We start from the raw sequence: 24,222 nt of genomic DNA, 5'->3' as shown, positions 1-24,222 counted from the left end.
ACCTGTAAATCATTGAGATTGGACTATGGCCCAAAATATGTGTCATTTTAACAAACTCGCCAAATGTTCCAATATTATCTGCAGCTTCCAGCCAAGATGAAGTAATAGTAACTGAGTTTAATCTCCTGCTTAAAACACTGGAAAAAGAAAAAGACAAAATGTATGAAAGACTAGTTTTCAGTTTTCAAGACGTTGTACATCAGATAATGAAGAACTTGTCCCTGAGAGATGAGAAATAAAGTGAGCCCTGTGATTGCCCTAGAGTACTGCAGATAGAGTTTTTAGGCTGTGCTGGAGGGAAGGGAACCCACATAGGGCTCAGCAGTCTCCCAGACTGAAGGAGATAGAGCCTTGGAGTCCAGGAAGGCCAGGGAGATCAAGTCTGCAGGACAAATAATGGACAGAAGAGAATGGCACACAAAGTTCCAGAAATTTACAGAGAGATCCCCTCAAGTTTTCAGCTGAATACTGATCAGCATGTGCATGTGAAGAAGTTATTGAGGGGAACACTCCAAGGTTCAAGTTCACACAGGACTGGGAGTAGTCCCTATTTCCATTAGCCAGAATGGAAAAACCTCAAAATTTGCATGGCAATAGGTAGAATACCCAGAAGAATTTTGCTTCAGTAGTGGGGAAAAAATAAGCTCTAGATTAAACATGCTGGCTCTGTCCAACAAAGATGAAGAGCAAGAACCAAAAGGATTAAGCTGCAATCAAGTAACTTAGCTGTGTTCCAGAACAAAGCTCAAGATCTTTATAGGATCACAAAAATATCCAATACCCAACAAGATAACAATCACAATGTCTGACACCCAATGTAAAGAAGCAGGAAAATGAGACCTACAATGAGAAAAATCAAGAAAAACAACCCCAGAAATGATACAGTTGATATAATTATTAAACAAGGACATTAAAACTACTGTAACCATATTCCATATATTCAATAAGCTGGAGGAAAAGCTGAACATGTGAAGAACACATAGAAATTATACATATGACTCAAATCAGAAGAAATCTGTAACTCCGAGATGAAAAATACACTGGATTGAATTAACAGCAACGAGACATTATAAAAGGACAGATAAATAAAGACAATTTTTTGAGCCTTTGGCTCAGTTCAGGATCTTGGGGTCCTGGGATCAAGCCCCACATTGGTCTCTGTGTTCAGCAGGGAGTCTGCTTCTCCTCCTCCTTCTTCTGCCCCTGACCACCCCTCACTCACTCTCTCTCTTTCTATCTTGAAAAATAAAAAAAGAAGCCAGAGAAAAAGGTACACTACATACAGAGAAACTAAAATAAACACAGCAAATTTTTCTTCGGAAACGATATAGGACAGAAGAAAGTAAAGTAACATCTTCAAAATAGCAGAGAAAAAAAAAACTGTCAACACAGAATTCCATACCCCCAAAAAAGAAGGTGAAATACTTTGTGAGATGTACAAAAGCTAAAAACTCCACACAAGTAGATTTAAGCTACAAAAAATATTAAAGGAAGTACTTTAGGCAGATGAAAAATTATACCAAATAGAAATCTTAGCTACAGAAAAGAAAGAGCACTGGAAATGATAAATGTGAGTGAATATAAGACTTTTTCTTATTTAAATCTCTTATTTAAAAGATAATGGGGAGCGCCTGGGTGGCTCAGTAGGTTAAGCGTCTGTCTGCCTTTGGCTCAGGTCATGATCCCAGGGTCCTGGGATCAAGTCCCACATCAGGCTCCCTGCTCAGCGGGGAGTCTGCTTCTCCCTCTAACCCTCCCCCCTGCTCGCTCGCGCTCTCCCTCATGCTCTCTCTCTCAAATAAACAAATAAAATCTTTTTAAAAAAATGATAATGGATTGGTGCACCAGGGTGGCTCAGTTGGTTAAGCGTCTGCCTTCGGCTCAGGTCATGATATCAGGGTCCTGGAATCAAGCCCTGCTTTGGGCTTTCTGCTCAGTGGGAAGCCTGCTTCTCCCTCTCCCTCTGCCTACCACTCTCCCTACTTGTGCTCTCTGTCACATAAATAAATAAAATCTTTAAAAAAAATACATAAAAATTGCTCTATTAAAAAAGATAATGGATCATTTAAAGGAAAAATAATAATATGTTGTAGCATTTATACACAGAATAAAATATATGACAATAATAGTACAGAGGCTGGGAAGAGAGAGATGGAAGCATAATTGTAAGGGTCCATACTACACATGAAGTGTATAATTTCATTTGAAAGTAGACTGGTAAGTTAAAAATGTATGCTATAAATCTAAAAAAAAAAACACTGAAATATATACATACACCTACATAGTCACATAAGGTTTATAGCTAATAAGCCCAAGAAAGGTGATAAAATGGAATCATAAAAAATACTTAATCTAAAAATAAAGCAGAAAAGGAGGAAAAGGGGAACAAAGAACAGACAAGACAAAAAGGAAACAAATAACAGTTTGGTATATTAAATCAAGCCGTATCAATAGTCATGATAAATGAAAATGGTCTAAATATCCCAATTAAAAGGCAGAGATTACTCGGTTGATTTAAAAAGCCAGGCCTAGCTATCTGTAGTCTACAAAAAACCACTTTAAATATAAAGACACGAGGCCAGCCGGCTGCCGGGCACACACCGTCCTGCACGCCCGCGCCCTCTGCAACACGTTGCGCGCCGCTGCGCTCGCCGCCGCTGGCCTCGGGCCCCGCCTGGGCCGCCGTCTCCTGTCGGCCGCCACCACCCGGGCGGTGCCGGCCCCCAACCAGCAGCCTGAAGTCTTCTACAACCAGATCTTCATAAACAATGAGTGGCATGATGCTGTCAGCAAGAAAACATTCCCCACCATCAATCCATCCACCGGAGAAGTCATCCATCAGGTAGCCGAAGGAGACAAGGAAGACATGGACAGGGCAGTAAAGGCTGCCCGGGCCGCCTTCCAGCGGGGCTCACCCTGGCGCCGCATGGATGCGTCTGACAGGGCCGCCTGCTGAACTGCCTGGCTGATCTGATTGAGCGGGACCGGACCTACCTAGCAGCCTTGGAGACCCTGGATAACGGCAAGCCCTATGTCATCTCCTACCGGGTGGATCTGGACATGGTTCTCAAATGCTTCCGTTATTACGCTGGCTGGGCTGATAAGTACCACGGGAAAACTATTCCCATCGACGGGGACTTCTTCAGCTATACCCGCCATGAACCCGTCGGGGTGTGCGGGCAGATCATTCCGTGGAACTTCCCGCTCCTGATGCAAGCCTGGAAACTCGGCCCAGCCCTGGCGACCGGAAATGTGGTTGTGATGAAGGTAGCTGAGCAGACTCCACTGACTGCCCTCTATGTGGCCAACCTGATTAAGGAGGCTGGCTTTCCCCCTGGCGTGGTCAATATTATTCCTGGATTTGGCCCCACAGCTGGGGCCGCCATCACCTCCCATGAGGATGTGGACAAAGTGGCCTTCACAGGCTCCACCGAGGTTGGCCGCCTAGTCCAGGTTGCCGCAGGGAGCAGTAACCTCAAGAGAGTGACCCTGGAGCTGGGGGGAAAGAGCCCCAATATCATCATGTCAGATGCAGCTATGAACTGGGCTGTGGAGCAGGCCCACTTCGCCCTGTTCTTCAACCAGGGCCAGTGCTGCTGTGCGGGCTCCCGGACCTTTGTGCAAGAAGATGTGTACGCCGAGTTTGTGGAGAGGAGCGTTGCCCGGGCCAAGTCTCGTGTGGTCGGGAACCCCTTTGACAGCCAGACTGAGCAGGGGCCGCAGGTGGATGAAACTCAGTTTAAGAAGATCCTTGGTTATATCAAATCTGGGAAGGAGGAGGGGGCGAAGCTGCTGTGTGGTGGAGGGGCGGCTGCTGACCGTGGCTACTTCATCCAGCCCACCGTGTTCGGAGATGTGCAAGACAGCATGACTATCGCCAGGGAGGAGATCTTTGGGCCAGTGATGCAGATCCTGAAGTTCAAGACCATAGAGGAAGTCATTGGGAGAGCCAACAATTCCAACTATGGGCTGGCTGCAGCTGTCTTCACCAAGGACTTGGACAAGGCCAATTATCTGTCCCAAGCCCTCCAGGCTGGCACTGTGTGGGTCAACTACTATGATGTGTTTGGGGCCCAGTCCCCATTCGGTGGCTACAAGATGTCCGGGAGCGGCCGGGAGCTAGCAGAGTATGGGCCGCAGGCATACACCGAAGTGAAAACCGTCAAGGTCAAAGTGCCTCAGAAGAACTCTCCTGAAGAACTGTGCCGACACCTGGCGGAGGTTGACATCAGCAGCAAAACCAAGAAAAATGACACTTGTACACTAGAAGTCTCGAAAGAGAAATTCTCTCACAAAATCTCTTGATCAAGAAAGTCTCAGGGGCGCCTGGGTGGCTCAGTTGGTTAAGCTACTGCCTTCGGCTCAGGTCATGATCCCGGAGTCCAGGGATCGAGTCCCGCATCGGGCTCCCTGCTCAGCGGGGAGTCTGCTGCTTCCTCTGACCTTCTTCCCTCTCGTGCTCTCTCTCTACCGTTCTCTCTCTCTCAATAAATAAATAAATAAATAAAATCTTTAAAAAAAAATAAAATAAATATAAAGACACGATTATATTAAAAGTAAAAGGATGGGAAAAGTACTATGATAACACTAATCAAAAGAAAGATGGAGTGGCTATATTAACATCAGTTGAGCAGATTTCAGAGCAAAGAATATTAATATTATTAATTGTCATTTAATAATAATAAAGGTCAATTCTTCAAGAGGACATAACAATTCTAATGTTTATGCACCTTCCAGTGTGTTTTTTCCACACCACTAGGAATTCTCTGACACCAGCCGGTTATCCTACAGTTCAGCTCAATTCAACTGTCTATCAGAGATAATGTCAGAGCCCACAGGTTAAGGGCCTAGTCCCATGAGATTGGCTTCCCGAAACACAGTCTTTAGACACAATCTAGGTTTTTGACCAATAGGCTATAAATCAGAAGTTCCTATGACCTCCTCCTTGGGTTCAATTAATTTGCTAGAACAGCTCACAAAACTCAGCGAAGCATTTCACTGACTAGATTACTGCTGTATTATAAAAGGATAGAACTCAGGAACAGCCAGATGGAAGAGATGCATAGGGCAAGGTATGGGGAAAGGAGCATAAAGCTTCTATGCCTTCTCTGAGTGTGCCACTCTCCCAGTACCCACATGTGTTCACCAACCGGGAAGCCCTCCCAACCTCATCCTTTTGGGTTTTTATGGAGGCTTCATTACATTGGCACGATTAATTAAATCACCAGCTATTGGCAACTGATTCAACCTCCAGCCCTTTCCCCTCCCCCGAGTCAGTGGGAACTTTCAGTCCCACCCTCCCAATTCACAGTGTTGGTTCCCTTGACAACCCATCCATAGGTCACCCAGGGACTTTCCAAAAGTTGCCTCATTAACATAACAATAAACACCTTCATGGCTCTCATCACTTAGGAAATTCCAAGGGTTTTATTACTTCTGTGCTGGGAGGAGCAGGGACAAAAACCAAATGTATATTTCTTATTGTAAATCATAGTGTCACAATCTAATTACAGCTTCAAAGTACCAAAACGGATAGAATTGCAAGAACATAGGACAAATTCACAATCATAGAGATTTCAATGCCTCTCAATAATCGATAGAACAGGTAGACAGAAAATCAGTAAGACTACTGTAGCCTTCAATGCTGCTAACCCACTAGACCTAATTGACATCATAGAGCATTAAAACCAACAATAGAAAACACATCTTTTTCAGATGCATGCAGAACACTTACAAACTATATTCTGGGCCATAAAACAAATGTCAGTAAATTTAAAAGGATTCACATAATACAAAGTATGTTTGTTGATCACAGTGGAATTAAATTATAAATTGGTAATAGATATCTAGATAATCCCTAAAATGTTTGAAAATTAAATAACCCATGTCTAAATCACCCATGGGGAGATGAACCATGAGAGATGATGGACTCTGAAAAAACAAACTGAGGGTTCTAAAGGGGAGGGGGTTGGGAGGATGGGTTAGCCTGGTGATGGGTATTAAAGAGGGCACGTTCTGCATGGAGCACTGGGTGTTATACGCAAATAATGAATCATGGAACACTACATCAAAAAAAAATTAATTAAAAAAAATAAATCACCCATGGGTTAAAGAGGAAATTTGAACTTAAAATGAAAGCATAGCATACTAGAATTCATGAAGGGAACTTAAATACTTAGGGGGGTACTTAATACTTGAGGGGAAATTTATAGCACTTAACACCTACATTAAAAGGAAGGGTCATTAACTGATGACTTCAGTTTGTACTTTAAACTAGAAAAAGCAAATTCAGAGTAGGTATAAGAAAGGAAATAAAGGGAATCAAGGAAATAGAGAAAAGCAATGAAACCAAAAGATGGTTTGTTGAGCAGATCAGTACAATCTCTAGCCTGATTGACCAGAAAAGGCACAAATTACCAAGAAATGAGAGAGGGAACATTACTATAGGTTCTACAGATATTAAAAGGATAATAAGAGAATATTATATGCCAAAATTCAACAACTTAGATGGAATGGACAATTTTTTTTTAAAGATTTTATTTATTTATATGAGAGAGAGCATGAGGAGTGGGGAGGAGCAGAGGCAGAGGGAGAAGGAGAAGCAGACTCCCCGCTGAGCAGGGCCCCGTGGGACTTGGTCCCAGGCCCACCCCCCAGGTCCCCAAAATGGACACATTTTTTAGAAGACAAACTACCAAAGCTCACTCAAGAAAAATAGAATGTAAAATTTTACATTTCCAAAATGGAAAACATTTTAGCAGTTTCTTTAAAAGTTAAACATCTACCATATGACCCAATCATTTCACTCTTAGGAATTTATTCAAAAGAAATGAATTTGGTCTAAAACTTGTACCAAATGTAGTAATTATATTTGTGAAAGCCCTAAATGGGAAACAATATCAAAAGGTGAATGGGTAAACAAATGTGGTATATCCATACAATGTGATACTATTCAATTTAAAAAAATAAGGAATGAACTATTGGTATGTGCTGTAACATGAATGTGAATCTCTAAGTGAAAGCTAAACAAAGCACACACTATAAATTTATTTATATAAAATTCTAGAAAATGTAATTAACTTATTGTGACAGAAAACAGGTTATGGATTACGTGGGAATGGAGGGATGGAAAGAAGGAATTACAAAGAGGCATGAGCATTTTGGGGTGATAGAACTGTCCATTACCTTGTCTTATTATTTTGTGGGTGTATACAACACAAAATTAATTACTGTATACTTCAAATACATGCAGTTTATTGTATGTTGATTATACCTCAATTAAGCTGTCATAAATTTTTTTTTAAGTGAAGGCAAAATGAAAACATGTTGGACAATCAAAAGCACAATTTGTCATGATCAGACCAACACTGTAAGACATGCCAAAGGAAATTTCTTCAGCCTGAAGGAAAATTATACCAGAAACCCAGATCTATAAAAAAGGAATGAAGAGCATCAAAAAATGATAACTATATGGGTAAGTAAAAATATTTTTCTCATGTTTAAATTTTTTTAAAAGATAATTTTTAAAAAAGAAAATAAGTAAATTTTTTAAAAAAGATAATTGATGGGGCGCCTGGGTGGCTCAGTCGTTAAGCGTCTGCCTTCGGCTCAGGTCATGGTCCCGGGGTCCTGGGATCGAGCCCCACATCGGGCTCCCTGCTCCGCGGGAAGCCTGCTTCTCCCTCTCCCACTCCCTCTGCCTCTGCCTCTAATATCAGTCAAAGTGGACTTCAAGTCAAGGAATATGGCGGCAAAGAGGGACATTACATAATAATAAAAGGGTGAATTATTAAGAAGACAACAATCCTAAATCATGCAGAGCTCAAAATGAAGCAAAAATTGACAAAACTAAAAGGGGGAAATAGACAAGTCCACAATTACGGTTGATTTCAACACTCTTTTCCAGTAATTGATAGAACAGAACAGAAAATCAGCAAAGATCTAGACGACTTGAACAACAGTATAAACCAAACTGATCTCATTGAACTTTATTGAACACCGTATCCAACAACTGCAGAATACTATTGTTAAATAACAAAAATTGAACCAAGTAAATTTTAAAGATCTAATTGGCTTTACTGAACCATTCATGAATTGGCAGCATCCCATCTGGCAAGTAGAGGATAGCTCCAAAGGGCTACAGAAAAGGAAAGGTTTTTAAAGGGAGGACAAGGAAGTCATAAACAGGAAAAAGAATTACTTCGGGTGATGTCACCTGCCTTTGGGGAACAAAAGGATATTAGGTGGATTGCTTCATCTTCCTTTGGGGATTGGGGAGGGCCCATGTGACGGATTACCTTATTGGTGCTGACCAGAAAATTCCTGACAGGTTAAAACTACATTTCTGGGGGAAGTTGAAACTGCAATTAAGTTAAGCATTACACTCTGGTTTGTTGATGTGGCCTAGCATAAATGACTCCCTTTTGGGCCTGTGATTTTCTTTTTAACACTACTCAAGTGCCCTTAAAACATTCACTATGATCACTATGATAGGCCATAGTCTGGCCCGTAAAACAAGTCTCAATAAATTCTAGAGTTAAACTCATACAGAGTACTTAGGACCCTTATGGAACTAAATCTGAAAATAACAAAATGATATCTGGAGAACCCCCAAATATTTAGAAATTATACATACTTTTATGTAATCCACGGTTCAAAGAAGAAATCACAAGTGAAATTAGAAAATGTTTTAACTGAATGATAATGAAAACATCAAAATTTGTGGGATGCAGCTAAAGCATGCTTAGAGGGAAACAGACAGCTTTAAATGCTTTTATCATAAAAGAAAGGTCTAAAATCAGTGACATAAGCTTTCATGTTAAGCAACTAGCAAATTTAATCCAGATAAGTAAAATGAAGGAAATAATGAGCAGAAAACAATGAAACAGAAAACGAACATACAATAGAGAAGAATAAGAACAAGAGCTGATTTTTCCAAAAAAAGATCAATAATAGATATACCTTCAGTTTGACCAAGACACAAATTACCAATGTCAGAAATGAAAACAGACACTGAAAGGATGAGACACACTTTATGCCAATAAACTGAAACTTAGAGGAAATGGACAAACTCCTCAAAGACATAAAAAGACAAAATTGACATGAGAGAAAATATAAAGAGCTCCAGCTCTAAATTGAGTTCTTTCTTAGAAACCTCGCCATGATAGACATCTGCACCTAAGAATTACAGGATTGCATAAAACTTGAGGCCCCCTAATCCTTTCCTTCCCAAGGAACCCCCAAGAAAAAAGGACTCTTAATTACAGGACAAAACACAGAAGTCTTCAAGGCCACGACGTTGGGTAATGTGGTAGTGGGGGAGCTTTTGGTAGGATGACCAGAAGTCAAAAAGCTCTTAAACTTTTGTCTGCCATACAGCTAGTGTATGATGGGCCTCAAAGTCTCTTGTGAGAGGTATAAATTACTCTGGAATGCAGAGCAAGACTAGAGAAGGGACCAAGAAGGAAGGATTCCTCCAATAGACACCTGCACAGAATAAGATACCTCACAGGTGTTTGGCCTCCAGCAGACTCTACCTTGTAATACTATTCATTGCCTAGAATGCCTTAAGTACAAGCAGCTCTCTGGAACAGGTAGTGGAAGTGGCCAATTAAAGAGTCAGGGTTCAGAAAACCCTATTAGAGCCTAATACCAACAAATACTGAGAGATTAAATGAGTTTGGACATGCCTTGGCAGTTAATTAAAATGGAACAGAGATTAGAATCTCAATCTCAATTTAGTGTCCTTTTTCCTCCACCCACTGCCAACTGCCTCTGATCAAAATTTTGCACTGGAGATTTTCATACTCAGACTGGGCATTTCCTGTCAAGCTTGGGTATTAATCAGCTGATTATTGAAGGGAAAAAAGGGTGGGGGGACACTTAGCATAGTACCTGGTGCACAAGTAAATGCTGCACAAATCTTAGCAAAATTATCCCTTATTTTTGGCCTCTTAATTGGGAAAGATTGGCTTTATTAGGTGATTAATGATTAATTTACAAATGCAAATCTTGGGTAGATAATTTGCAGGGTGGGGGAGGAGGGCAGGGTGGTGGTGGTGTGGAGACTGCATGCCAACAGCAATCTGAATACAGCGTAGAAAAGGAAAAATATTTTTTAAGTTCTTGAGTTGGATCCCTGTAACATAAGAGATCAACAAGAGAAACACATACAAATGTATTAAGTTTTACATAACACAGGAGCCCTCATGAAGAAATGAAGACCCAAAGAAATGGTTAAACATGTGTTGTTGTTTTTTAATTTTATTTGACAGAACACAAGCAGGGTCAGCGTCAGGCAGAGGCAGAAGGAGAAGGAATATCTCTTCTGAGCAGGGAGCCCGATGGTGGGCCCCATCCCAGGACCCCAGGATCATGACCTGAGCTGAAGGCAGACGCTTAACCGACTGAGCCACCCTGGCACTCTTTAAACCTGTGTTTTATGCTGGGTTGGATGAAAACTGGGAAGTCATGGGAAGATATGATAGAACAGAGTATGGGCTATGTGTAACAAACCGAGGCAAACTCAGCAAGGCCGGCTTGTTCAGATTCCTCTCCTGTGTCCTTTTGTCTTCTGAAGTAAGGATGTTCCTTTCCTCTGAGTACAGGGAGGGCACTTCTCACATTAGGGTTTGTGACCTGCTTCGGGGGAAGGTCAGAGTGTTCTTCCTGCACATGCCATTTCTCAGATTCCTTCAGCTTAAAATATGCACTATGCTAAGGTGCCATAATTCGGGGTATCATGTCCTGAACCCCATCAACAGTCATTCACCCTTTATTTTCACTTTACAGAAATAACGCAAACTGTACATGAAACAAAGGATTAAAATAAAAAAGACTGTATAAACTTAGCAGAAAACCCACCTGCAGAGAGAAGGACCCAACAGCTTGCACTGTCCTTCCCATTCTTGAGCCTGCCTTCAAATCCGGCAAACCGAAACCAAGGTCTGCCTCTCCTTTCTTTGACTAGATTGGTAACAGCACAACTTGTGATCTTTGTTTTCCAGAAGAATGGGATGGGTCAGCAAAGAAGTCAAGGTGAGCTCACTTACTCAAGAGCATCTGCGAAGAAAAGACCTTTACACTAACATTAGTTTCATCCAACCCCCTGATATTTGAGCTTAACTAATGCCAAGTAATAGAACTTTCCTCTCTTGGGGCGCCTGGGTGGCTCAGTTGGTTAAGCGACTGCCTTCGGCTCAGGTCATGATCCTGGAGTCCCGAGATCGAGTCCCGCATCGGGCTCCCTGCTCAGCAGTGTGTCTGCTTCTCCCTCGGACACTCCCCCCTCTCATGCTCTATTTCATTCTCTCAAATAAATAAATAAAATCTTTAAAAAAAAAACTTTCCTCTCTTCCTGTCAAACCAGCAAAATTTCACTCACGCAGGGATCTAGTGATTTTGAGTTCTCCTTGGTTCTTTCAACCCTCTCTGGAAAGAGTATTGTGAGGAAAATAATATTCTGTCTACCCAAGTTCTTAGCTGAGACACTTGTAATAAAAAACAGATTAACAAGAGAAAAAACAGAAATTTATTAACATGTACACTCTATGTATACATGGGAGATAACAAGAAACTCCCCCAAATAGCTTAGAACTCAGGCTTAAGTAGCATATTAATACGAAAAGGGGAGGGATGATGTAGGCCTCTTAGGGAAGAGTGATTTTTAGGAAAGATGAATGGGCCCTTAGAAGAGCAGGTGGGAGGGATGATAGTTGTGGCAAAGTTCATCTGGCTGTTTTTTCTAGTCTCCTCTTCTGTGATAAGAATCAATTTTCCCTGTTGATGAAACTCTCAGGGAGGGGAATTTATGATTTATGACAAGTTGTGTTCCTTTTAGAGGAGCTGTCTTTAGGCAGATAAGGGGAGCTCAAAGAAAGCCTCTATTTGTATTTGCTGTTTTTAAAGTGCCTACCCGACTCAAAACAATCAAGATGCCTAAGTGGCATATTTTGAGGTGGTAAATTCTGCTACCCTTCAGTATCATAGCATATTGGGCTCTGCATCAGGAGGAGCAATGTTCACTTTTAAATCTAATCTGGAGAAGGGGGCTGTTCAGCGTCCACAGCAGGGCTCCTTCCAGGAGTTGACTGAAAACCAGAGCAGGAAGCACAAAATGTTTTCCTTATTCTCTGTTCCCAATACAGGTATGGCCAAACACTGAACTATGCAACAGGCCTTCTCAAACCTCTCTTCCAAGGTTGTATTTTATTTGAAATGCAAACAATAAAGGTGGGTTTTGTTGCCTCTGAAACACAAGTCACAGGAAAGCACAATCAGCTGTTTTAATTTCTTGCTAAAAAGAAATGACGCTTTTATTTTCCACTGTTTTATTATAAAAATCAACATTTCATTTATTACAACTCAGCTTATTGTAATAATCAAAAGGGGATTTATACAAGGTATTTTTATACAGTTTACAATTAAAGCACTTATTTTACAAAAAGGGGGAAGTGAATAGTGGACAAGGGCTGACCAAATGTTGGCCATTAAAATATAAATACATCCTTGCAAAGCACCATCGTACCAAAGTCCATGAACAAGAACACCAGGTGACTTAAAGACAATAACAAAGATTAAAGCTTAAGAAAAAATTTAAAAACACAAAGGATAAACATCTGAAAGCAGCACCAGATCCTTCACTTGCAAATAAGGCTAGTCCAGCTTAAGCTTCTTGGTATCCTCTTAACTCTTTTCAAATTTTCCTAACCCCAGATACTTAATTTCATGTAAAATTAGATTTATTCACTTTCTTTTCCTTGTAACATTCATATTTAGGTATATCTATCTATCTACAGATATAGATAGACTATAAATATAGATAGATAGATAGATGATAGATAGATAGATATCCCTGCCCTGCTTATATTTGTTTTTAAAAAAATGGACAGTTAGGCATAAGCAAAAGCACATTGTCTCTAAATCTTTGGTGTAAACTTCTGGGTAAACCTTAGGCAGCAGTGAAAATCTACAAGTTAGTTTTTGTTAGGTCTATATTCTTGAGTACAAGAAATCACATAGTCTATAGTTGTATCTGTAAAGTCATGAGGATTTTTTCCAGCAATAAACTTAACAATAGCTTAAGGATGCTTTATGAAAAAGAAAAGCTGAGCAAAATTTACCTGGACTTATGGAGGGCAAGAGTAGTCAGTAAGAATCTTAGATCTAAGATTCTTCTACTCAGGTGCAGGCTTAGTTTAATGAGATGCAGAATCAAGGCAATGGAAATATCCTGAGTTATATGCATTCACAATGCTCATAATTTAAAAGTTTTAAACTATAAATGTAAAATGTTATTCCCTAAAACTGAAAATTTCATAAGCCAAATTTTGGGACTATTATAAAATGATGCCATCCCAGAAGTCAGAAACCACACATATGCTACCAGTACTTTCTAAAATCATCTGTTATTTCTCTTGGCTCATTTTAGGCTTCGGATAAAGAAAGGAATACCAAATAAAATTAAATTTGAGTTTAAGAATTCTGAGAACATGTTTTAAACAACGCTTGATTATAAACTCCTGACTCAGTCCCTGTCTACACTTAGTGTATAGTCTCACTTGTGGATGCCCAAACATTTGTTGGCCAACTGATACTCACATACTCATAGCCACACTCCAAACATACTATGTATGTCATCATACAGACTTATGCTTATTAAAAGCTTGGGGGTATGAAAAGCCCAAGACTTTTGTTTCTCAATTTTGTTAGATGTGTAATGGTAACCAATACGCAGCTCTTTGGCATGCAAATCAATGAAGTGGCAAGCTTCCCCTGCAGGAGAAATAACAATTTGAAACACTTCGTTTCTAGGAATCGAATCTAGGCACAGGACGCCACCAGCACAACCATCACAGAGAAGCAGAAGTAGTTTATTATGATTGCTGGTGTCCCGTTACATAAACATACACAGATTCATCAACAGGCTAGGGAAGCCACAGCTACTAACTCGCCTTGAAGTATTCTTCATTAATAGGCCTTGATGGCAAAACAAAAAGATTTTACCCCAGAACTAATTGCTACCTAATGCAGATGGGCCTTATACAAATTACTGACCTTGGAGGATTTTAAAATGATGAACAAATATAATCCTCAATTCATGCTACAATTTTACTGCTTAAAAGTCCCGCTCCCAAATTATTGGCCTGTTAGATGAAAATGTACTGTAAAGTCATTTCTAAGTATATATCGTCCCTTTATGGTAGCTGTACTCAAGGATCCCATATACCTCTTGATGGTATATCACAAAGTATTTTATATTAAAATTAAAATAAGGAACTCTAATTTTCTGCTAGACAGACATCTCACGAATGCTAGTATAGAAGAGCAGCCAAGTGTCAAAGGCGTAAGAAAATTCCATGAAAGAAAAATTAATACTGAGAATCCCTTCTATCCCTTAACTCCATTTTTTTCCTTGTGACTTAAGCAGCAAAATCCCTTGGGCCACTGTTCAGAAGACCAGGGCTCTGAAGGAGACAAGTCCTAAATTATAAAAGTTCGGAGTTAAAAAGACCACCTCAATGAAGACTAGTCTACTATATAGTGCACAAAAAATATGCTATGCTAGAGCTCATTTCTCAGATAATTTCAATCACATCAGTAAATAGGCATACTTTAAGACATATGTTCAAAATTAAATACTTTAGTATTTAAGGAATCTAGTAACATTTTATTCCTTTTTTCATCATGGATAGGGAATATAGCGATACATCAAATTCCAAACCCTTTTCCACTTTTTTTGTGGTGTTTATTTTTTATCTTCAGTTTCTCCAATTAAACCTCTTGTGTTTAATAATCAAGAGAGTTTACTTAAGCTTAACTGTCCATGTAACCTGAGGTCCAATCTTTCCTGAATTTTGATAATTCTCTCATTTAAAGGTACCCTCCCCCAAATATTAAGAATCCATCTCAACTACCCCAGAAAGAGGATTCTGAGATTAAGCGGAACTGCCTTCAAATAATTTCAAACAAATTGGCACACAAATCAGTATTTTGCAAGAAGAGGCCATTGCCATCGCAGTACAAGCACTTGGACTGAGATATAACAAGGCAATATTCTTCTTAATTCGTTATAGTGCAAGTTTCCACATGGGAAGCCCACCGGATAAAGATGCACATTAAAAAATGTAAACATATAGAATTCTCAAATTCTAATTGATACCCAGTTATTGCTAACCTTTCCATCTTCATTTAAGCATCAAAGGCCCCCCTGTCACAGAATGCAACTCCAGTGTCCATTCTGTTAGACTGTGAGCACTTTGTCCACCAACAGGAAGAGTTAATGCTTGTCTGACTGAAATGCAAGACACTGATGGATCACCATTTATTTATATGCAAAATCAAGTGCACCTGATTCGTATAAGGTGTCCCCAACAATCTAAGCATTATTCTTAAACCACATTTTTTTCTCTTTAAAAAATTTCCTTAGGTATTTTTAATTGCTTAAAAAGTTACTTCATCCCCGCCAAAATTCTGAATCTTTTCTTCCATTGTTTTCTCTTGGGCCCTGAAATCCAGAAAGGAGGCCTCAGCAAGACAGAATTAAAAAAAAAAAATCATTCAGTAACTGACCGACATCTGTTAAAGTAAAAATACATTAGTTTAAAAACACATTCAGTTTTAGCAGAGAAGTGCTGGAAACATGTAAAAAGCAGGAAACTGACTGTGGCAAGGTGGCAGAGCAGTGCTAGAATCATCCCACATGTCAGCCCTAAGAGCTGAGGATGCAGCAGCCCAAGGACCACACAGGTCAGGCAGATCATGGAAGAGCCTTCCATTATTCCCCTCCACCCAAGTTCTGACAGCTGAGAAGTTACTATTTGGCCTTCTCATTTAACCCATACTGGTAAATTTGTTTAATCATCTTAATCTGTAACGGGATAAGAGAGAACACACACAAATATACGAGGTGAGTTTAAGAATAATTTGTGGATAATTTGAAAACAATCTAACATTCACATTGGGTAACAGGAAGATATTAAACTCATGTCACACATTAAAAGAGGTATGTATGTAGACATCATTCTGAGAAAAATTGGCCTAAAGAACATGAAAATGTCACAAACAGTTAATAAAGGGAAAACTTAATGATAACAAAAAAATTCTCTTTTTAAATAGATTGTCTCTAACCGGAACATATTTAAATGTTTTACTAGGAAAAAAAATATATATATATATAAATGATTTCATATTGTGATATTATATGCTGAAAGTACTGCAAGGATATATGATTAATTTACAACAAAAACATAATGGTTAAATTTGTAATTCTTAAACATTGCCTATATGTGTTGTAAAAAGAGATTTTAATGAGCATTAAAACAATCTTGGAAGAGGAGCAATAATATGCCTACCCTTTGATCATTATGCAAAAACAGCAGTCAAATTCAAGAGCTAAGCCTACAGAGGAATGGAGCTAGTAGAAATATTAAAATGAAATCTTAATTTAGAAAATTTCATTTAATCAATCCTCAGATAAAAAACTGTGAATAAACTGTGATATCTTGGCAAAATGGCCTACAAAGCTGCTGGGGGGAGGAAGCAAGGTAAAAACGCCTAGAGAAAAAATTAATTCTTTTGACAGAGGTTGTGGGTTCTAAGGTAGGGACGGAAGACTTGCACACACAAAGAGCCCCACACCGTCTTCCTGGACAGCTGATCTCCTACAACAGCAACACCCAGAAGGGATTTTTATAAATACCTATTTTCCTCACTAAAATAACTGGATTCCTAGAGAAAACAAAGCCCTTTGTTCAAAGTTAGTTTTAATTCCTTTTTTTTTCCTTTTGTGATTTCTTAAACTTGTTGGCCCTCAAATGTTAGTTAACATGAAGGCTATTTGGCTACTTCCAAGTATCTATGGTTTGCTACTCTCAGATGGACTTAAATTTTTCTTCTTCTTCTTCTCTCTCTCTTTTTTTTTTGGTATCAATAAAGCCCAGACATTCCTGGTCAGTGATGCCTTTATTATTCCTGTTTCCTTTGTACTCAGTCACTTCACTGGGTTTAAGGCATGCTTTGTGTATTTAGTTTGCAAAAATAAAACTTTTAGTACAAATTTATTTTTTATACAAATTTTTATGGCACAAGCAGCAAATCTGCTGTTTTAAGAAAATATATAAATATCCTTTTCTTCTGTACAAATATCTCCAGTATTCCCTACCCCATTTATAATTTTTAACTGTACATGGTCTGCCTCATCTTTCTCTAATAGCTCCCTCCCCCCCTCCAGATCTCAACCAAATTTGTATTTACAGTTTTGCATTGGAGGCAGTCAGAGGAGGAGGGCCCCTCCTCAGGAGGAGTCTGTACAGGGAGAGGGGGGCGGTGGGTAGAGGTGATGAGAGTAGCTCCTCTCTGTGTATGGAGAAGGTGGGCAGCTTTCATAGTTCTCTTCTGCTGACAGGTATTGGCTTCGGGGTGTGGGAGGCGGGGGCACAGGCTCTGAGTCATAGTTCAAGTCACTAGTGTAGCCCTTGGCTGTTGCCACTGAGGTCATTCTCCGGCTGGGAGCATAGTCACTGTCACAAACATCTGTGCTGCAGGGTGTGGTAGGGGGTGCAAAGTGCCGGTAACTGTATGGCCTGTAGCTGGTAAGGGGGAAAATCAAGAGAAGCAGACACTTAGTTTTACAGAACAGCTGTTTTCCCTATCAGAATACAGAAGTATTAGATGTAAACTTCACTTTGAATAGAATACGCTACTACAATTTAAATTTGTACAGACCAGGAGGCAATTTGCAACGGCCAATTAAAGGAGGAAGACAGCATGTATTTCATATTTGCAAATAAAATGTGACTAGAGGCATTTAAAAATGGATAGGATGGGAATGCAGAGGTAAACTCAACCTAGCCTCTGGATGTGTTCTTATACCTTCTTCAAGTTAAACTGTATCACTGAATAACAAAGAACTATTCAAAGTTGTACTTAATGATCATCTCTGGAAAATCTGTTACGCACATTTTGCATTTAGTCTATACAGCGGACGGACCTCACCAATTTCTGCTGTTCCACAGTCTGTGAGAAGAATGGGTCTTCACATATTTGATCCTACTCAATCATGTTAGTATTCTTTTAACATTCTTTAACTGCTCTATAATTTACCTAATGAATAATTTAATGATGTCTGAAAACTTCATTCTCTCTTTAAAACAAATATTGTGAAAGCCATGCTGAATTCTGGTAGACAGCCTAAGGGGCATATCTATCCCATTACTGTTACTATCAGCAAAGACAAAGTGCTATGGTTTGGGGGAAAGAGTTTTGATCCCTTGTGTACAGACAAGCATACTGTCCTAACAACAAAATGATCAATTCTAAATATCCATGTAGGACCAGTGTATTTTCTAATATGTATTTAGAGACCTAATTTACTTCTTATACTTGTTGTTCCACCTTTTCAAATAATCTATAGCTATAATCAAGTTTGCAGCATGGTTAACTAATAAAAAAGGAACTGAGAAGACATGAACACACTAGTGAAAAGAGCTAAAAGTGCTAGCTTTCCTATCGTTTCTGCTTCTATCTGTAACCTCATATACAACTTATATTCCAAATATTGTAGAGCTGATCTTATTTCATATTTATTCCAACCAAGGTTTCTTCATATGCTTTGTCACCAAAGTGACCCACAAGTGAGGGACAGGAGCATGTGTAAACCTGAAGGAACAATCCATAAGATGCCCAGTACTACAGACTGCCACAAGATACTATCCCAAGACATAAACCATTTGATATCACCCAGGGTTTGCCTCAAAAAAAATGGCTGCCAAAAGACCAAAAGTTACATGACCTGCTGAGCAGGTTCTCAAGCGTTTTTACTATCAATATTGACATGATGTCATAGTACTTTTTAGGTTTTATCTTTCTGTCCAATCAGGCATTGAGTCTTGGTGAAATTTCTTGGCTCAACATTTAAAAGGCCCAACACTTCCATTTTCATGGGGGGAAAAAAAACAGCTAAGAAGAAAGGAAATAAAATTAACAAAATTCTTTTATGTTCCAGTCTGGACAAAAATCTCAACAAATGATGAGAAGTGTGACTCAGAAGAAAAAAAGTGGGCTTAATTTGAGACCTGGGAAATGGTCAAGTAAGAAATGTTTTTGATGCAATTATGTTCATTTTAATCAAACAATGTTTTATTCAATTTAAATAAATTAATTTTTCATTTATTTTTTCTTTTTAAGTAGGCTTCAGGCCCAACACAGTGCTTGAACTCTTGATCCTGAGATCAAGAGCTGGATGCTCTGTCAACTGAGCCAGCCAGGTGCCCCCCCAAAATTTTTTAAAAATAAAATTTTAAGTCTTTCATTTTGTTTTTCCAGTTTACGGTTTCTGTAACTGAACAATCAAACTAGTGGCAAGGAAAGCAACATTTATAATAAAACATAAAAACATCAATTCAGAATCAAGCCTGTCTCAAATAGTCTTATCTATAAATTGAAATCCAAGTTCTGAGTAAGATACTATAAACAGTTTCCACTTGGTTTTTATATATCTGTAAGGTTATATCAGGATAATTTGACTAGAAGTCTACGAAACACCTTAACTAGAAGATAACAGGCACTTGAGGGATGCCAATAAACACAACACTCAGCATTTAGAGACTATCAAGCTGCTGACTTTCTGCTGGCCTTTGAAAGAAGATGAAAAGAGTGCTCCCTTGGGCAGCACATATATTGAAAGAGGATGAAAAGACTAAGAATTTAATACCTAGTACTTCACCTGCTCAATATGCTCTACAGACACAAATCAGCAGAAAGGCATGATTTCCCCCCTTTCTGTCTTACAAATATATTTCACTTATTTTAGTGAGCCATGATTTATTCCAAGCAATTTTATGAGAATTTTTTCATTCCAGCTTGTAATACACTATGTGAATGAAGCAAGGGCTGAACTTCAGCTTCTCTCGACTTCTCTCCAATTCTACGCTCTTCGGCCCCCTGTTACTTACAGCTCTCACAAGTCTCTGAAGTTAGGTTTGACTGACAGTCTAAGAATGGGTTATTGGACAGTCTTATGTCAATCGACTATCTTACGTCAATTAGATGATCAATCAAACCTAACTTGAGCAGTAACCTATTTTGAGATCAGTTATTTTGGTGGGTAACTTTTCCTTAGAATACTACCAAAAAAATTAGGGGCTCTACTTTATTACTCTAAAAGCTAGCATTTGTGACTCTCTTTAAAAAAAATGTATAATGCCCGAAAGAAAAGGATGTGTGGTAGGGGCAACATTAGCATTACCAAAACAAGATGCCTATTCTCTCTCAGTGACCATCATCCACTTATGCAGGGCTATATCACATCCACAACCAGAGTACTTCTTTCTTCTAATAAATACTTTGATTATACTAGAGGAAGATATGTATTACCTGTAGGACCTATGAGTGGAAGGACTATTTGAAGAATAACCAAATTCCATAGTGTAATGTGATCGCTCTGTGGCTGGGGATGGCGGAGGGTTCAGAATCTAAAGGGAAAAATAATTAAATTATTAAATTAACAATAGTCTATGCCACACAAAGACCATTAGACTTTCCTACATGCTCTTGCTTCATCTGTTTGTATTCCTTTCCATTACACAGGTAGCACAATCTTTCTTTCCCAAAGAACTGACCTCAAATAGTACTTTAGGAGTGGGGCTCTCCACTTCCTAAAACAATTTCATCACGGCTCAACAGTGCAGTGTGATAAGAAGGAAATCTGTACGTCACTGGTTTAAGTTCAGCACAGCTGGGTTCTGATTTTTTTAAATTATAAATGTTTAGAGAAACATTACTGACTGAGGAGAAATACCACGTATGCTTCCTTTTTTGGGGAGGTCACAGAATGTAGATTCTAAGCCTCTCAGGAGATACTATTCAGTAGTTCTACTTTTACCCAAACTATGAAATTACTGCCTAGTGCTTTCAAATATGCTGGTTACTACACAGTAAACTTAAAGATTTAGATTTAAGAGTGCTTGCGTGGTGGTGGTAAATCTCACCTGAGAGCCTTATATGCCTAAACTGTATACTAAAAAACTCTTTACATTACCATCATTGAGTACCCCCATTTAAATAGGTCAAAAATCTAGGATCCTATTCATCTTGGCATTCAAAGTCAAACAAAGGAAAACAGACTGCTTACTGCAGGGAAGTAAGTGCCTTTGGTGCTTGAAGAACTACTTGATGATGCTCCTGTGACATGAGCTCGGTCATAAGGGGGTCCACTGCTTCCCCCCATGATACTTAGGGAGCTGATCATTGATTTACCTCGAGACATTCCTAAAATGAAGGATAAATACTGAAGATGAATAAGATCTATAAAAATTATTTCCACGCATGTTTTTATTCAACACTAGGATTACAAATAACAATAGCCAAATGGTTTGATTTTAAAACAGTTATGCCCTCTTTTCCTAATAATCAAAAATACTTAATGGAGAAGGGAAATGAATGTTCTCTAAACATGAACACTGCTGAGAGCTGGCCTAGAACAAGGCTAAGTAAATAGTTCCTATCCCTTCTCTCCAAGGATAGAAGCAGAGCTCTTCAAAATAAGAAGTTTTCAACCTTAGAGGATTTGCAGAAGAAAACGACTCTGGGGAGTGGAGGTTGTAAAGCAGGATAGATTAAAGAACAGATTTACTTAAGAGGAAACTAAATCCACTTTTAAGGGCATTAATACAAAGTACGGATTACTTCTTCATCTTCTGGATGCAAATGTTGGAATCACAACCACCAATGCGAAAGAAGAAATTCTATTATTTTCCAAGTGATTCCCATATTCCACTAACTGAAAATAGGTATAGCAACAAGGAATCATTATCATTAATAGTTTCAAAATCGTATCTGTTTTCTTAGATTTACACCCAGAGTAAGTTCTTATTTTCTGAGAGCTTTTGCCTCCTTCTCCATATTCATTTAAAAAAAGGCTTCTTTTCACTATGGGCACCAGAAGGCACTGAAAAGAAAGTCGTACTTCCCTAGGGCAATATGGTCTACCCAAACACATGGAATTTCTGGCTACTTAGTTATTGTTTAGGCATAGCCTAAGATAATATATCCCTCCCTGTTATCACCCAGCTATTTCTAATCTTTGCTGAAAAGGAATCTTAATCTATTTTTTTCCCACCTTTAATTGCTGGGCTCCATAGTACTGAGGTCCCCTGGTAGGGCACCTAAAGGACCTGTGGTTTATGACTCTTCAACAAATGTCTAGCTATTTACTTTCAGGAGAGTACATCCAGAAATGCAGTACATGTAGTATGTGCAATACACGCAGTTGGTATGTATAAATACGGGTATTATGCATTTGCTTTATAACCTTTCATAAAAAGAGACAGTGCTAAAAGTAAAAGAGAACATTTGTTCTTAGAATTTTTTAAACCCAAAGTAGTCTAGTTTGGAATAGACTCTAGGCAATATCCTGTTTCCACAGTGGAAAGTTGGCAATCCTGCCAGGATCCCAGACTTGATTCTCAACGGATCAGTCTTAACTCACCTGGAAGAGATCCTGACAAAGAACTCGGATGTGGCACATAACCAAGGGGCACAGAAGCTGGTCCATGAACTACATAGTCATTAGTCATGGTTTCCCCATCTCCCTTCATACGTGGACACAACATTCTCTGGCAGATAAAGTATATGGTTCCAGACACAAAAATGGTGACAATTACTCCAATAACTGAACCAACCGTGTTGGTGGCCTGTGGAGCTGGTTCCTCAGTTGGATCTAAAATGAGAATGCAGTAGAGTTATATAAAGGAGAAACAACTGTAGACTCAAAATAGTTATCAAAAAGAGGGCTTCTGAGTAGAATGTGAGCTAGTGAAGACAACTTATTTTTTTTATTTCTATGAATACTTATACACCATGCCCCATTGGGTATATAGGTAAATATCATTAGAAATCAAAATGAACTATTTTTTTTTTAAAGATTTTATTTATTTATTCATGACAGACAGAGAGAGAGAGAGAAGCAGAGGGAGAAGCAGGCTCCCAAGGAGCAGGAGCCCGATGCGGGACTCGATCCCAGGACCCTGGGATCATAACCTGGGCCGAAGGCAGATGCTTAATCATCTGAGCCACACAGGCGCCCACAAAATGAACTATCTTTAAGTGAAGACAGAAATAAAACAATACATTGAAAAGTGTATCTATAAATTCATAAAAACAAAGATGTAAGTGAATCATAGATTTAAACATCATTAAGTTCTAAATACACAGATAAAATTTATCCTACTTCATTTTGTATATCATAAAATAACATGGTTATTTTGAATTTCAGAGAAAATTTTAGGGCCGAAAGGGATGGACCTAGGAAAGTCATCAAATGTTTTACCTGGCATAATGAAGAAGCCAAAAGCAGCTCTGAGCTTGATTTTAGGTTTGAAAAGCGACATACAGGCCTGGTGAAGGGAGATTAGAAGCTAAAGAGAGCATTAGCTCTCAGGCCCAATATGCTGGTACCTTCAGAGTGAATCTATTGCCTGAGGGCAAGAAACGTAAGGTCTCTGATACTTGAGTACTTACAAAGGCCAGAGCCTGAGAGCACTAGAGGAAGACCCTGCTTACCGGATCCATGAGTTATGAGGCTTTAGAAGCCAGAGGCATCAATATTACAGGTAAAGGTAAATAGTAAAAGGGCTCGTCAAGTTTAGAGCGTTACTCTTCTATTTGGAAGGAAAATCCTTCCATTCTGAAGAGTCAGACTATATCTCACACTGCAGATCTTTTATGTGTGTGTATGAAATTTTTTTTGAGAGAGAGAGCAAGAGTGTGAGCGGGGAAGAGGGGCAGAGAGGGAAGGAGAGGGAGAAAATCTAAAGCAGACTCTCCACTGAGCACAGATCCCTACAACAGGCTCAATCTCATGACCCTGAGATCATGACCTGAGCCGAAATCAAGAGTCAGATGGCTTAACCAGCTGAGCCATTCAGGGGCCTTACACCTACAGATGTTTAAAAACCTCTCTTCTGCTTCATCTTACCTTAAATCTCCCACCCACACAGCTAAACTTGACCTCCGACAGATTAAATGAGAGAAAATGCTATCATTAAGTTACAGAGTATGCAGGGGCTGCCAGTTACATATGTTGTCTATGGACTCCGGGGTGCAGATTCTCCCTAGTCCTTGTGAACAGCCATCTATCTTTCTTATTCCTTTCCAGTGCCTTGGCATTGCTTTTTAATGCCAAGCTTCAAGAAAGAATAGTTTATACTCACTATCTCCAATTCT

The 24,222-nt window shown here is 39.2% G+C and overlaps 1 protein-coding gene and 1 pseudogene across 2 annotated transcripts in view; one reads left to right on the top strand and one right to left on the bottom strand.

Moving 5' to 3' along the window:
- The first annotated feature begins 801 nt into the window (after positions 1 to 801).
- Positions 802 to 4,305, top strand: LOC113922287 (annotated as a pseudogene).
- Positions 4,306 to 12,144: 7,839 nt separating this feature from the next.
- Positions 12,145 to 24,222, bottom strand: part of LRP6 (LDL receptor related protein 6) — a 173,647-nt gene continuing 161,569 nt past the window's right edge. Inside the window, exons 20-23 of one of the 2 annotated variants that reach the window (XM_027592991.2) lie at positions 22,487 to 22,717; positions 21,131 to 21,267; positions 20,374 to 20,471; positions 12,145 to 17,588 (exon numbers count right to left, since the gene is read on the bottom strand). In XM_027592991.2, the coding sequence (XP_027448792.1) occupies positions 17,294 to 17,588; positions 20,374 to 20,471; positions 21,131 to 21,267; positions 22,487 to 22,717 (761 nt within the window). In that variant the 3' untranslated portion in view covers positions 12,145 to 17,293. The remainder of the gene's footprint in view (positions 17,589 to 20,373; positions 20,472 to 21,130; positions 21,268 to 22,486; positions 22,718 to 24,222) is intronic. The other variant, XM_027592992.2, reaches the window with a different exon arrangement.

Source organism: Zalophus californianus, chromosome 9 (assembly GCF_009762305.2).
Source record: "Zalophus californianus isolate mZalCal1 chromosome 9, mZalCal1.pri.v2, whole genome shotgun sequence".
In the NCBI taxonomy this organism is placed as follows: Eukaryota; Metazoa; Chordata; class Mammalia; order Carnivora; family Otariidae; genus Zalophus; species Zalophus californianus.
Note: the sequence above shows the minus strand (reverse complement) of the source record. Positions and strands in the feature narration are given on the sequence as shown.